The sequence below is a fragment of the Tasmannia lanceolata genome, unplaced genomic scaffold (genome assembly GCF_043159265.1).
Source record: "Tasmannia lanceolata isolate RefF3 unplaced genomic scaffold, GAP_Taslan_0.1 ptg000007l, whole genome shotgun sequence".
Taxonomy (NCBI): domain Eukaryota; kingdom Viridiplantae; phylum Streptophyta; class Magnoliopsida; order Canellales; family Winteraceae; genus Tasmannia; species Tasmannia lanceolata.
In genome coordinates, this window is record NW_027518684.1 from 17,540,975 (window position 1) to 17,557,291 (window position 16,317).

General features: G+C 39.1%; 1 protein-coding gene across 2 annotated transcripts; it reads right to left on the reverse strand.

The window, feature by feature from the left end:
• Positions 1-825: 825 nt before the first annotated feature.
• Positions 826-11,857, reverse strand: LOC143881094 (protein transport protein SEC31 homolog B-like). 2 transcript variants are annotated; one of them, XR_013251855.1, is made up of 4 exons: positions 9,510-10,146; positions 9,255-9,377; positions 2,157-2,395; positions 826-1,381 (listed from the first exon to the last, which is right to left on the reverse strand). XR_013251855.1 is itself a non-coding variant. In XM_077384087.1 (4 exons), the coding sequence occupies exons 1-3, from the start codon at positions 11,630-11,632 to the stop codon at positions 2,392-2,394; spliced, it is 444 nt and encodes a 147-aa protein (XP_077240202.1). In that variant the 5' UTR covers positions 11,633-11,857; the 3' UTR covers positions 826-1,381; positions 2,157-2,391. The 2 variants fall into 2 exon arrangements, 1 of the variants encoding a protein (XP_077240202.1); XM_077384087.1 differs by lacking the exon at positions 9,510-10,146 and adding an exon at positions 11,316-11,857.
• Positions 11,858-16,317: the final 4,460 nt, after the last annotated feature.

Consider the following 16,317-nt stretch of genomic DNA (forward strand, 5'->3'; position numbering starts at 1 on the left):
CAAAATTCGCTACCTACATCCTTCTTGCATAATAATTTTATAAGGGGCTGTTTGGATACGTGGATTTTAGAATCCAGGTTTTAGTTTGAAATCGCCACTATCGTGGATTTTAAGTATGAAATCCAGGTTTTAGAAATCTCTTCCTTCGTGAGATTTCTAAAATCTAGAAACATGGGATGATCTCCTAATATCTTGCTAGACGGAAAGAAAGGCGAGAAATAAAAAAACGACAGACGGTTTCTAAGGGGCCATTTGGATACGCAGATTTTAGAATCTTAGATTTCTCAAAATCCTAGATGGGAGACGAGAAGGAGACCGAGCATTTCGCTTCTCTTTAGAATCTAGGATTTTAACTAAGAAATCTATCCCCCATTCTGAGATTTCTCACTTAAAATCCAAAAACATGATGTAAGGACAGCATACATCAGCTTGATCACGAACCCTCGTTTACAATGTTTTCAAACTAAACCTTAATTCTAAAATCAGCGTATCCAAACCGCCCCTAAAGCTTCTAGAAATGTCAGGTTAATGTTAAAGACTATTTCGTTTCTTGTAAACTGAAAACAGTTCCAAAAAGGAATCTTTCAATGACTGAAATACCCTTATTCGTTTTTATAATGACACCCATTTTCATATTAGTTCACTTTTGGACAGGCAAACATCCCAAGAAAGTTTACTTCCAATTCACTCTAGTTCTACTTCACTATAACTCTGACTTTTCTCATCTCTCCTCCCAAGTAAAACGAATCCTTAGTGTCCCATTTACAAATAAAATAGTTTAACAGTCTCATTTCTAAATAAGAACCCATTTTTGTGTTGTTTAAAGAGGCCTTTATTACCTTGCAAATTCGTGAGGCATAAAAAAAACTTGAAAAATATCAATAATACCATATCTTGCGGGATTTACAGCTCAAAGGTCAGTGATGAAGATATAATTGAAATTACAGACAAAACATGAAACCACCAAGCAAAAACTTTGAACTCTATTTTTGTAGCACTACAGATATTAGATCAAAATAATCAGCTGGAGGGCTTTCTCAATGGCCTAAAGCTCTCTGTTCCCATGTTTACAGGGAACTGAACTGTCTTCATGGTTGCTTACTAAAGGTTTTATTGAAGGCCCCACCAAGGAATAAATGATAGAAAAGGAGAAAATTAAAAACCCAGCAATTGCTTTGTAAAATGGCAATCTGCATACATGAAATCCAAGAGAAGTTCTGTGCAGGAAAATGCCATTTCTTCAGAAAATAGAATGTAAATCTATTTGCTCCGAAAAAACTGTACCTTAATTTAATCTCACGCTCTGCCTCGTCTTATTCATTCGTTTCAGTGCTGCAAGCCAGAAGTTGCACTCATCCCAATCACTTGTCGTTAGAAGCACCTGTTCGCAGGGAATGATAAGTCATTTGCTAACAAGAAGTGTATATTATTTGTGTACATATGACATTGCAAATCAACAATGATTGGGGACCAACAACTGACCAATCCCTTTTCTCTATTTCATGATTTGCCATTTGTTTTACCTTTTGTTTCCTATTATTCTCACAAGAAAATAGCCCGAGAGCTATGCATGAACATGATTCATGCAAAACATATAGGCTTTTGAGACTAAACTTTTATCAGCTAGGCATAGAGCTCAAATTTTTCACGGCCTAAAGGATCGTTGTGAAGATATGATCCTAATGATCAAGACCATTAATCTGAGGGATCTCCATGAGACAAACTACACGGTCCTGTACCCATGCCACATGGTCAGCCTTTATCCTCTAATGTCAGGTCCCTAAGGAAGGTTCTAGTATCATCCGATCATGGTGTGGCTAGCTGCAAAGGGTTGGACTCCTGGTGATTCAACAAATTCAATTAGTCACCTTTTTTTCTGTGTCAATTACACATTTTCTTTTTATATAGCTAAATTTTTTCTATAACTAATTTTATATTTGTCATATAAAACATTTAGTTGATACATATAAGTTTACATATATATACAAGACTTTTTTTTTTTTGAAAGATACATATACACAGGACTTTAGGTCTACAAAATATTTAATAGTTACCGAGTTTTATGCATTTATAAGGTAATAATATAGGGTTGTGGGCATTGCAACCCATGTCTTTCCATTAAACAGTAGATTAGAAGTAATGCGTGAGCCATATACCTGGATGTGTAAGGCAGCATCAAAGTCCCCAGAGTCCACAGCCTGGCAGAGCTGACTAAGCTTAGAGGCAGCATTGGAAGATATGTCCCCACTGTTTAATTTTGCAAATAGAGCACCAATTTTCCTTGAATTGTCCTCTATCTCACGCTTCTTAGCTGGATTTGCGTGTGAGCCTCCAAGTGCTTCTGATGTCTCATTAAAGAGTCTTGTCAACGTTGTGATGGCAGGTCTCAGCTCAGCTGCACTCGTACAAAAGAAGCAAAGCAATGATCATAAGAAGAACGTGGTGAGAGAAGATGCTTTAGGAAAGGGCAAAGCAATGATCATAAGAAGTACGTCTACAAGAAGATGCTTTAGGAAAGGTTTCCATGCATGAAATTGATGTTCATTCAACCATGGTTTTAAATTTCGACCGAAATCCGGAACTACCTGAAAGTGAAATTTTCCCCGAGTCACAAATTTCGGCTGAAATTTTCCAACGAAATTTCAGTACAAGTTTGAAATTTGTTTTTTTTACCGAATTTCAGCCGAAATTGCGGTTTCAGCTATGTCCGAAACCAAAACCAAAATTTTAAAACTTGATTTCAACACTAGTAGCGTGTGGCACAAATCACAAGAGGCATGCGCCCACAAAGGGAGGCATTTACTCTCATCCATCATCATGATTGGTACAGGCACTGAGACTAGTCTGACACTCGAATGAATGTTTGGTCCCATCGACTCTGCCAATCATGTGGGTACATGCCAAGGCATTTTGCCCTTGTCATATGACCTAGTAGTGCCTTCTATAGTGGGAAATGAAGATAAATTGGTGATAAATCAGCAGAAGTGCACATATCTAGTAACTCGTATAGATGTATTGACTATTGAGCAGGAGCAAAAAAGTAAAATTTCACACTGGAAAATAAAATAAAGTTTGCTGATCATAGAATACAAGATAGTATATTTTGAACTGAAAAAAGTATATTTTCAACTGAAAAAAAAACCCACAAGACAAGAACACTTGATGGGCATTAGTTTGATCACTGTTTGTTGTGAATGCATGTGAAAGGTAGCCCATGAATGCACTCCAGTGCATATAATAAGAGCAAGAGGGAGCTTGTTGAGATTTGTACATGGAAAGCCAATAAGCTTGAGTTTAATAAAATACGTAAAACGCGGTCAAAAAAATTAAGACAGAATGTAATGTTTACACGGACACTTCAATATGGGTGTCTAAAAAAATTAAGACAGAATGTAATGTTACACGGACACTTCAATATGGGTGTCATAAAATTGTAAAGAAATACATGGCTCATGATAATGTCAATGTGTAACCTTGTCACACCCAAGTTACAAAGCAAGACAAAACTAATTCAAATGAAGAAAAGATCAATTAATCAGTGAAACTACGCCAGCTATCTGCTAATGATTTAGAATTAGTATGAACTACAAACAATATCATTTCACTGCAGATTATTTTTTAGCAGTAACAGATATAGGTATTAAAAGATATTTAAGCATGTATAATAGCAGGAACGAGCTGTCCCACTGCCTTCCAAGGCATAAAACAGTCAGAAACACAGTCCCTTGCCTTAAAAAAATTAAGGAAAAATGGTTGATCCACAAAAATGAAAAGAAATAACGAGCCGAGCAAAGCATTAAGAAAACAGATTAAAAAAGTAATGATAAGGCCGAGCAGCAGATTTTATAACCCTAATACAGTTATGAAAGGGCAGAAACTCAATATCATAGTGTTAGAAAGTGTATCGACTGTGCCTGGGCCGATAAAGAGGACCAGACAGCAAAGCACTACAACCAAATGTAAAGGTAAACAAAAAAAAAAAAAAAAATTTTGAAATGGTAAAAGAATGAATTAATAAGGAGAACCGAGAAGGTCCTCAAAGATACAAACATAAAGAAAGAAATACAAGATAGACCGAGAAATCAGGGGAGAAGGAAATCAAACCATTCCAACCCCACCCCCCTAAACACACCATCCCTAGCTAGAGAGTCTACCTTAGAATTAGCAGATCTCCTTACATGCCTAAATACAATAGAGGATCTGAAAGTTAAGTCAGCGATTTCCTCAAAGAAAGAGGAAAATCTCCAAGGGGGAGACGCCGAACTCGAGAGCCACCGCACCACATTTTTAGAATCACCCTCTACAATTGTTTTGTTATAGAGAGCCTTGTCAATTTTAATAATTCCTTGATACACCGCTTTAACCTCCGCCTCAGTTGCATCACCAACTCCAATGGGGCCAGAAAAGGACCATAAAGCCGACACACAAGAGTCTCTACATAGACCTCCAATACCCGTCGGCCCCGGGTTGCCCAAACTCGACCCGTCAAAATTGAACTTGAGACAATCCACAGAAGGAGGCTCCCAATGTTCAATGATTCGAGATCTAGCTTCACTTTCATTGCACACTATTTGCCACCCCTCTCATAAATCAAAGGCCGAGACAAATTGAAACAATGAGAGGCTCTTCGCCCAAGCAATAGAAAGAGCAATTACTTTGATATATAGCAAATATGGAGATTTGGTCACCCCAATAAAGACTCTAGAATTTCTCTCATTCCAAATAACCCACCACGAGGCAAGAAGACAAATATTCCATAACACCTTCCCTTTTTTCTTCTAAGGAAGAGCCTCCCAGTATGCCATCAAATCAGGGATCGACCGAGGAAAAATCCAACAAATGCCAAACCGCCCTAGGATGTGGCTCCACACCTCCCTAACAACCTTACAATGGATAAATAGATGGTTAATAGATTCACCATCTTCCAAACATAAGGGGCAATAATCCACGAGCGACATGCCTCGTTTCCAAAGAAAATCAATCGTTTGAATCCGGCCATGTATCACCGCCCACCCAAAGAAACTAACTCCAGGAGGACAATGAAATTTCCATACCTTGGCTGAGATAGATGGTACACCGCAGGGCACAAGATGATGATAGAAGGATTTAACAGAGAAAAAGCCCGACGAATTCCAAATCCATACTCTCTTATCAAACCCGGATCTTTTGATGTAGAATCCCCCAATCAACTTTAATAGCTAGGAAACTTAATCCAATTCCCAATCGAAAAAATTCCTTCTGAAACTCAGCATCCAATTCACTCTGCTGTCCTCTCAAACAAAGCATTCACAAACTAAAGCCTCTTTCTGGGAAACGATCACATATAAGTCAGGGAACAACACCATAAGAGGTTCTCGAGTACCACGCATCAATCCAGAATCTAATACAGTCACTTGAGTAGACTTTATATCTAATACCACCATAAAAAAGGTGCATCAGCTTGAAAATATCCCGCCTCACAGTCAACGATTTTTTATTATATAAATCCTCCGAGCCCCATTTACCAGCCGAGAAACCGTATTTACTCCCTATCACTTTCACCCATAATGAAGACTCCTCCACCCCAAACCTTAATAACCATTTTCTCAAAAGAGCATGATTGAAGTCTCTAACTCCTCTAATGGCCAGACCCCCCTTATCGAAAGGAAGGCAAACAAATTCCCATTTAATCAATGGAATTCCTTTCTTATCCTTAGATCCCCCCATAGAAATCTTCTCTAAATTTGCTCAATCCTCAACACCACACTCACAGGGCATTTGAAAAGAGATAGGAAGTAAATAGGGATGTTTCCTAACACCGCTTTAACAAGAGTTAGCCGACCTCCTTTAGATACTAAATTCCTTTTCCAAGTTTCTAATCTTCGCTCAATGCTCTCAACAATAGGCTCCCATAATGCTTTATTGGGTCTCCCAACTCCAAGAGGAAGGCCAAGATAAGAAGACGGCAGGGCCTCCACCTAACAACCCAATATTCGAGCAAAACAGCATAGATCATTCTGTGAAGAATTCAAAGCATACAACCTAGATTTCTGGAAATTGGTTCTCTGACCAGAAATCATTTCATAACATCTAAGAGTGGCTTTTAAGTTCAAAATCTGATATTCCTCAGGAGCACAAAAGAGAAGGGTATCATCAGCAAATTGGAGTAATGACACTTCCACAGAGTTACGGCCAATCTTGAAACCTTCGAAGAGCCCCAAATATTGCCCTTTTTAGCAACAAAGAAAGAGTGTTATTGATGAGGATCGTACAAGGACCCATATTTTAATTTTTAAGTGTCTTTTGCGTGTCTTTTAAGTCCCTTAAGTTATAGGAGGGGTAACATGGTCTTTTACCACTAATATCACCTGGTTTCTTCAAGTCATTTGTAATTAATCACTTAAGTTGGTAAGGAACCTCAAGGGCCCACCTTGCAACTTAAAAGAAGTCTAGTACCCTATTTGTGGTAGGAAAGGTACATGTAATGGAGATAACTTAAGTCGTTCAGAGTTTGAGTTGAATTAAGAGTTTGATTTCAAAAAGAAAAGTAGTTTATTTGTAGTAGGGTTAGATAGAGTCCATGTAAAAAGAGAATATGAGTCCTAATTAGACTAGAAGTTGTTTGGCAACAAGGATTAGGATTTTATTCTAAAAAGGATAAGGATTAGGATTTTCTCAGAATATGTTTTTCAATTTTCGTATGGCTTGCATAGCCTAAAATTTGAAAGTCCTGTTGGCCCTAAAGACAACTGAATATGAATGGTTATTCAAAAAAAAAATGACAACTGAATAAGAATGAAAGTTGATGGCTTCTTATGTTGCTTGAGGGTGATGCCTTTTCTGAAGTGTGATGCTTCATATCCTAAGGTGTGATGCCTTTTCTGAAGTGTGATGCTTCATATCCTAAGGTGTGATGCCTAGGAGAACCTTGGTGTGACTCTAGGTCAGTTTTTTATACTTACACTTTTATTTTCTTTACTTTCATTTTTCTTATTCTTCTCTCCATTATTTTTTATTTTTTTGAAATTATGAAAATCTTAAGTGATGGCAGGAGGGCAAGCCTTGGTGAAACGGTAGGGTTGCTCCATTGTGACCTGGTGGTCACGGGTTTGAGTCACGGAAACAGCCTCTCTGCAAAGCAAGGGTAAGGCTGCATACATCTAGCCCTCCCCAGACCCCGCAATGGCGGAAGCCTCGTGCACTGGGCCGCCCTTTTTTTTAAAGTGATAGGGGCAATTAAGTCAATTGGAAGTAATACTTAAGTTGGCGAGTGACCTTGCGGGCCCACCTTGCAATTTAAAAGAAGTCTAGTAGTATTTTTTTTTTTAAAGGTAGTATATTTGTAGTAGAAAAGGTCCATGTGCTTCACTCCGCTAATCAAGAAGCGAATGGTTTAGCTAGAGCAGGAGTTTTCAAGGACTCTCTAGCTCTCTTTGACTCTCTTCCGCCGTGAAACTCTATTCTTGTACTTTTATATTGTTGTTCTTTTTTCTCATTGTACTCTGACCATCTCGGTCCTTTTTTTAAATATATTTGGCTACAATTTTCAAAAAGAAAAGAAAAGAAAAGGTCCATGTGATGGGGATTTCTTTATTCATTAGGAGTTTGGGTTGAATAAAGAGTTTTATTTCAAAAAGAAAAGTAATTTATTTGTAGTAAGGTTACCACGCAAAGAGACAATAGGAGTCCTAATAAGACTAGAAGTAGTTTTTAAATAAGGATTAGGATTTTCTTAGAATATTTTTTTGAATTTTTGTATGGATTGCATAGCCTAAAAATATGAAATGCCTATTGGCCCTTAAGACTACTGAATATGACTGGCCTTTAAAAAAAGACAACTGAAGATGAATGAAAATTGATGGTTTCTTATGTTGATTGGGTTGGATGCCTTTTTTGAAGTGTGATGCTTCAAATCCTAAGGTGAAATGCCGGAGAACCTTGGTGTGACTCCATGTCAGGTTTCTATCCTTACACTTTTCTTTTCTTTTCTTTCATTTTTCTTCTCTCCTCCATTATTCTTTATTTTTCTTTTCTTTCATTCTTCTTCTTCTCTCCTCCATTATTCTTCTCCCTCTCCTTAATCCATCGACCCAGAACAAGCCTTTTTTTTAAATGGTAAAGAATTTCATTAAAGAGAAGGGAACTAACAGAGTCCCCAAGATACAAAGGAGTTAGTTACCAAAAGCCACACAACTTATGGCAGAAGGAAATCAAAATGTTCAACTGTCTAGCCAATCTGCCAGCCTCCCCATTAGCAGACCGTCTGACATGAGTGAAAGATATCAATGCCGACCCTAATCGATCCTGAATCTCATCAAAGAGAGCTGCAAATCTCCAAGGGACACCCTGTGGACCACTAAGCCATCGAATGACGTTAAGGGAATCTCCTTCAATCACCACCTTGTTCAAGTCCACATTCTGCAAGCATTTAACACCGTGATGGATCGCCCAAACTTCTGCCTCATTTGCACCTTCCACGAACAAGCATTAAAACGTTCTTTTTATTCTTTGATCATTGTGCCCCTTAGTCTCGCTGAAAGTCCTTGCATCCACCTTTCCTGTGCCCCTGAGTCTCACTGAAAATCCTTGCATGCACCTTCCCGACATAGGTCTGCACATTCCCAGTATACATTTGCACCCTTTTAAACCTACCCTAAACCTAGTAGAAATCTTTTTCCAATCTAATCACGTATTTTAGGATTCAAACCCCTAGTTTTTACCCATCTTTTCACCTCAAATGTCCCTTCCATAGATATGTCCTTCAGTAGTTTGGTATCAGAACGAAGTATTAGTCCTAACTCCATATGTCCTACATCAGTTTGGTATTAGAGTTGCAAATAAGTGTTTCCTTGGCACACGTCCTACATCAGTTATTGATGAGATCTTAAATTTACTAGCAGTCAAGAAGTGTCCTTTATTTACATATTCGTGATGCAAATAAGGTAATGGATACTCCTGTTAAAAAACATACTTTAGACCAAATTTACGTATTGGACAAGCTTTAACCCAGTGTAGTTGTTTTTCATTCTCCTTAATAGTGAAGTAAAATGGAAAGTAGCCGTAACATTGAACGTTAGTATTGTAAGCGTTTTGTAAGTCAAAGTGCATACTGGTGAAGTTATTATGTGAGTAGGTAAAAAATTCAACAAAGGAGATGTTGAGGTTTCATATGAATCAACTATTAAGAAACACGAGCGATCTAAGACATTCAACAAAAGCGATGATGAGGTTTCGCATGCATCAACTAATAAAAAACATAAGAGATCTCCACATACTTTGAGAGATGGGAAGTGAGTTGGTTCACTTGGGTTTGATAGATCCCAAATGTAGAGTTCTCCTTCCTCAGCTGCAGAAGGAAGTAGATTTGGGGTATTAGTATTGAACTCCAATCCACGAACCTGTAGATAATAACAAATTTAAAAAGATGAGATGATTATGTAAAAAAAGAAAAAAATATCATCAAACATACCAAAAGAAGAAAAAGAAACATCACATCACAATGCAAAAAAGTTTAACTATCAAAAACTTACAGGGCCTGTATGTTTCTGAAGGTGCCCAACAAGAGCACCATCATTATCCTCCGAACTACAAAGAAAGTGGTTCTACACATAAGAATGAGCATTCCTTGTAATATGTGAATACTTAACTATTTTTGTTCCCCCTTCATAATGTCTTTTAGCATTAAAATTACAAAGATAACATTCAATAATGAAAGAGTCAAGCCCCTTTCACACCCTACAATGTCGAAGAGTGATTTTGCTTATCATAACCATCATGTCACCTAAGAATGAGGCGACTAATTGAGCATGTAGGTGGTTGTCATATGCAAAAGCATCATGCGAAAAATCAGTCTGTGAAATGGCTAGACTCCCTCTTTAATTATTATGCAAAGATATTTTTATAAAGAAATCCATGACCAACATTCTCCTGGGTCATGGTCTAAGATTTTCATTTACTCCAGCACACTCTCAGGTTCAATGAATTGTGGTTTGACAGGTTGCCAAGTTGAAATCCAATATGTGTGTGTGTGTGACTATAAACCTTGCATATTACCATATCAAGTTATCAACTTAAAGGCCAAATTATATGTGCCACAAGTTTCCTATTTGGGACACCTTAAAACCCATCTACAATGCTTAATACAACAGGCAACTCTTTCAAACTAAACTTGAACTGCAAGAAACCTCATATTGTCCAAATAAAAATTTAGAAACAAATTCCCTATTTACTTTCTTTATTAGACACATTGTCTCACGGTGATGCAGGGACCTAAGGGAAAAGATAATAAAGGAGACCGAGTTAGGGTTTTGAAGAAAATGGCTAAATGGAATTAGGGTTTCAATCATGGTTTTAATTTTCCCGAAATTTCCTCGAAACAACCGAAATGTTTCCATTTCCATTCCCGCCGAAATGAAATCTACTTAGATTTCTTTTCATGTCATTATTTCCCTGAAATTTTAACCAAAATTTCAAAAATTTGACCGAAATTCACAAACATTGACCAAAATTGTCGGAACGACAAAAAATGGAAAGATATTATTTGCATTTTCATTTCATTTTGTTAATGTAGAGAATGATATTTGGTAGGCAATATCATTGAACTACACAACAAAGTAAAGAGGAGACCGATCATTGTACTTTCTTATATTTCAAATACCTGATCTCAATTTTCTAAACCTTAAACAACCCTTTTCCATCAAACCCTAGCTATTTCTTATAATCAGACCCTTTTCTTTATTCTCCACTACTCGTCCATTGCAGTTTAGCAAAACATCTACTAAAAATGATCTCTTTTAAACCAATTGGAGGTGTGAAGCTTATATAACCCTAGCAAGAAGCTAGTTTTCTCTATCTTCTCTAGTCTTCTTCTTTTCTTCTCTTCATTATTGCTTGTTGTTTTTCTAATTAAATACATAAGGGTCAACCAAAAAAAAAAAAACTGAACCCTAATTTTCTAAACCTCAATCCACCCTTCTCCAACAAAACCTAACTATTCCCTATAATCGAACCTTGTTTTCTTTATATTGAATCACTCATCCATCATAGTTTAACAAAAAATCTGCTAAAACCCAACAATCCTCACCTAATCCTATCGACCCCCATTTAATCCCTTTTCCCTTATCATATTTCTTAAATCCTAACATCCCATCCTCTAGCCCATTGAAACCAAGGTTTTAAATTTCAGTACAAATTATTTAAATCACGGAAACTAATGGAAGCATATGCAAACAATAATAAAGAGTGAAATTTTAATCATTTAACAGTGACATCATATACAATGAAAAAACGGAAAAGGAGAAAAAAAGAACTGAAATTTTATGGTATGAAAAAAATACCGAATGAGGTTAAGGGGATTCCAGATATTAATGCTACCATCAACAAGACCTCCAGCAATGAGGCCTGAAGAGAATTGCTCTGTGGTCGATCCGGTCTTAACCCATGAGAGACGATTAAAGCGTTCTGTGCTAGGGCACTGCCCTACAACAGGGAGCTCTGGATCCTCGGATTGAAAATCGAGTTTGAAGATCTCCAGATTCGCCGAAGAACTGAAGGATAGATCCACTGCTCCGGCCAAGGTGCCCGCGGAAAGGTAGGGCGAATCGGGGGAGAATGCAACTGAGGCTGATCGAGATGCGGCCTTAATGCAGGCCATGGCGGAATGAGAAATTCGATGCCCTAATTTGGCGCAGATCTGGAGAAGGAAACCACCACCAGTACTACTTTGCTCGGTTAATTGTGAAAGAGAAACCTAAATCTAGGGTTTTTATCTTCTGTTTCCTGAGAGAGGGAACGAGGGTGGAGATGGGGAAGGAAAGAGGAACGAAAACTGAAACGTTGGTCTCTCGTTGAGGTGGTGTTAGCTTTTCTCGTGTGCATGTAAACGTTGTGTGTTGTATGCAGATGTAGAAAAATGTAGAGGCCATGTTGGATGTGACTTGTGAGTGTTATATATTAGGAGGGATTTGCTAAGCTCCATCGCAAAAAGCTTTTCGAGGCTAGTCTGTTGCACCTCAGACCAGCCACCTCGTGAATGGAGACAAAAGCTGTCGTCTTCATTAATGAGGTCGCTGGTCTGATGTGCGACAGAGCAGCTGCGAAATCCCTTTTGCGATGGATGCTAGCAATTCCCATATTAGGATTTAGGAAAAATGGGAAGTGCATGTTTGGATGTTGGTACTTTTCTTTTTGGGAACAAAAATTAAAAAAAATCTATATGAAATTAGAAATTCATAGTTTGGTGATTTCATTTAATAATGATTGTTTTCTATTCTTGGAAAAGAAGTGTTCCACGATAAATAAGAAAATAAAATAAAATTTACTAACTGTAAGAGAGTATGTCCTAAAAGCCGGTTGTCGTGTTGAATCTATAATTTATTGATTCGTGTTAGTTATTGGGTACTTATTGGAGTGTGTGGTGTGTTTCCAGACACATGTTTGTCTTTAAGTAGCATCATAGGATTGGTCATGAGCATAGAGAATATGTGGCAGTGAGATATGATCATCTGGTTCTTTGGAGACATGGAATGTTCGTAGTTGGGCTTGAGATTGGACATCTTGTACATGTACATAATTAGCATTGATCCTGCCTCCATACACGCATTGGGGTGGCCTATCTCGGTTACTAAGGTAGTTGACCCTAAGCAAGTGGAATGAGTGCGATGATTGGATCACGCACCGGACGGATCACATTACATATTAGCATGTGGACAAGGATTTGGATATGGTTATTCTATCAAACTGGACCATTGCACATGTCCTTAGACCTGATGTTTTGGCCTTTGGCCGTGCCTTATGGCTGTGGTCTATCTAGCCGTAGTTGAAATAGGATTATCAGTGAACCCATGGGATCAATAGTGATGCCTAACGAGGCATCCTCCACCTCCCTTGTAGAAAAAATTGATTTACAGTTTCGATCTCAACTAGGACCTTTAAATAATGATTGGCCGGACGATTTGATAAATTGTTTAACAAAGGTTTTCAAAAACATTGATTGCTTCAGAAGGAATTTGCAAATGTATTTACGGGCCCATGTTTAATAGATCGAAAGGTATACCATTGAGTGGGTCTTTTGGAGGTAATTCATGTCCACCCCATGCAGGACCCAACGCGGTAAATGCAGGATCGAATGAAGGACATGCACATTGGTTGTGCTTCAGGTATTTGATCTAATGGTGTTCTTCAGGGTAGTGTCCTAGTGGGGTCCACTAGCCTAATGGGATCATAGTTGAACTACATTGCGTGAGATCACAGTGGGGCCATGGAGGGCCCTGCAGGAACAACCATTTGATCCTTGCGATGATTCCACTCACAGCTCGCTAGATTCATATGGATTGTTGGACAATCCGGGTTTCGGATTGATCAGAGTGCATTTTAAATGCTTCTTCTGGCTGTGCTGCATGTTAAGTATGCATTAGCTTTGGCAAGGTCTCTTTGTCATTCTTGCCTGCCTCTTTGTCACTTGATTGGGATCTTGCCCCGTACTCATCAATTATCACAAGATTAGTCACAGCTAACACCAATATTTCCTCTCAATAATAAGGGTGGACATGGTTCGGTTCGGTTCGGTTTTGGGCTAAACCCAGAACCGAACCATATATAATCGGTTCCCTGAAATTGGAACCAAAACCGAACCATATATGTATGGAACCGAACCAGAACCATATATAATCGGTTCGGTTCGGTTCATTTCTGGGTTTACCCAACCTTCACCAATGGCCTTGTAACCCTTATTTAGTGTTTATATATGACTAATGAATTACACTTGGTTATTCTGTTCAACATGAATTACACTCGGTTCGGTTCCAATTACACTTGGTAATTGGAAGATCCTAACTGTCAATCAATGGAATATCACTTGAAGATGATTTCCGGGGCACAACCAATTTATGTTGTGTCCCAACAAATGAACGGTTTGGATATTCCTATGAAGTGGGCCGTACATTACTTTTTTGAAAATACTAGATTTTAGGGCCACACCCCACACCCTATAAAATCTCGTGGAAATGATATTTCCATCCCCTGCATGAATTAAAACTTATAAGGGGGTGAATTAAAATGGGCGTGGGGTGATTTTATCAAATGAGGAGGTACGGAACTTAAGGACTTAAGGTGAGGGTCGGTTCTCGGTTCGGTTTTCGGTTCCGGAATCCCAAACCCAGAACCGAACTGAATTTGCACCGGTTCCCGGATTTCGGAACCGGAACCGAACCATATAGAAATGGAACCGAACCGAACCATATGTGCCGGTTCGGTTCGGTTCCTCGGTTCGAACCGGAACCATGTCCACCCCTACTCAATAACGTGGTACTGACTGTCATCTAGAATTTGAATTTATAGTGAAGTTGGGCAATGACAAACCAAGTAAGATTTAATGGCGATGACGAACCAAAGATTTACTAAAGGAGTAACTATACGAGGCGAGTGGAAGAAACACTGCGACAAAAGAATATTTACCCTCGAAACCCTATCAAAATTCTTCCGGGAGACTGGTTTTGCAAAGGCTGTGGGTACCATAACTTTAATCGAAGAAGTAAATGCTGAAAATGCGATGGAATCAGAAAACAAAGCCATCCAGGAGAGAGGGAAACAGAAAGGACTATAAAATCAACTAAGCAGATCTGGCTGGAAGTTGGGAATATTGAAGTATGGGACGAGGGGAAGGAGGTGATAACTAGTAAGGAGATTGGAGATAGATAAGAGCTTCTCAAAACATGTCTCACTGGGAGAATCAAGCTGGAAAAATGGTCATTAGAAGACGTATGGGAATGGGCTAAGTGGTTTCGAGATCTCCCTCTACTACCGAAACCATTCTCCCTTAACATGAAAGAAATATTTTTTTTGTTTTGAATATGAATCTCAGGCTGTAGCTGTTTTCAATAAGGGTGCTCAAGCATTTGGAAACTGTTTTCTCTTGTCCCTGGAATCCGGCATGTCAAACGAGTGGAGAAACAATGGTTCTCAATTAGTTTGGTGGGTGAATATGTGGAGGACTTCAAATAGGGTGCCATACCGGTAAGCAAAAACCATGACCATTATCCATTTGGGTTGGTAGAAGGCGCACAGTTGATGTGAAGACATCGGAAAACAACATCCAGGACTCTCGATTACCGGAAATAGGGCCGGAAAAATTACAGAAGAAAGATTCGCCGTTGGATGAAATGGGTACACAATTGAACCATCAGAATGAATCAAAGTAAAATGATCGGTATAATGAAAGGGCAAGAGAGAGTAAAGGGGTAGCCGTCGATCAACAGATGATCATGGATGAACAGTATCATGACGTCCGTTTGAAATTTTAAAAAAAGGTCATTTGGCGGAATGTTTAAGGGATGGGTATAAACGACTGAAAGTGGGGGGCACACGTCAATGAACAAATGGAGGAACCTGCATGTAAGGTACCACCTCAAAGAATTCGGGCCAGGTTGAGTCGGGTCGGGTTGAGGTTAACCTAGGGCCAAACAGAAAAAGAAAACTGAGAAACCACAATAAAAATTAGAGCACGGAGTTCGGCTTGGGGTCGGGTCGAGTTGCCAAAGGCCTCAACCCTAACCCCAACCCCAGATTAAAATCGGGTTGGCTTTTCCCAACCCAACTAGAGGAAATGCCAGCCAACCCGAGTCAAAATCGGGTTGAGCCCGACTCAAGTTTCTCCCCTACACCTATCACTTGTAGTCATCTGGCTACACTATAATGTCACCTCAAATTTACCCACCTGTGTTCTCAATCGGTGAAGCCTCACATCGGGAGGTAAGGCTCCTTTAGGAGGTTTTGGTTACATTTGTTCTCTAAAAGCGATCGGCTAAGCCTCCCTTTCACGACTCACGCACTTTAGCACGCTGGCACACAAGCGCAGAAAGGGAGAGATTTTCCTGAGCGAGGCGTGCCCCCTTAGCAGCGGTTTAATCATTTCGTTCTATCCGTGGGCACTCAGTGCACTTGCTCGGGCTTAGGGAATTGTTTCCTACTCAGCTCTGGTCCTCCAGACTACACCCCTATCGGTTTAGTTGTTCAATTCGGTCCCTCTCTCCAGAGGTACCTCGCTTCACTGATTCTGATATTGCGTAGCTAATCACTGAACGTGTCAGCTAACTGATTAATCGGTGCAAAACACTCCTTACATATCATTTCCACTTGGGAGTGGAAGTCATGCAACCCTAGAACGGAAGCTCATGGGGTTAAGTCTGAAAATACGGCTTTCCTCTCCTGTAAAAAGATATTATTGTAGGGACTGGGCATGGCCAAACACCTCTCTCCTATAGAGCCTAGTTCTATTGTCGAACGGCGGGTAATCGCGGGAAGGAAACACCTCTTAATTGGAATTAGTGGCACACACAAATG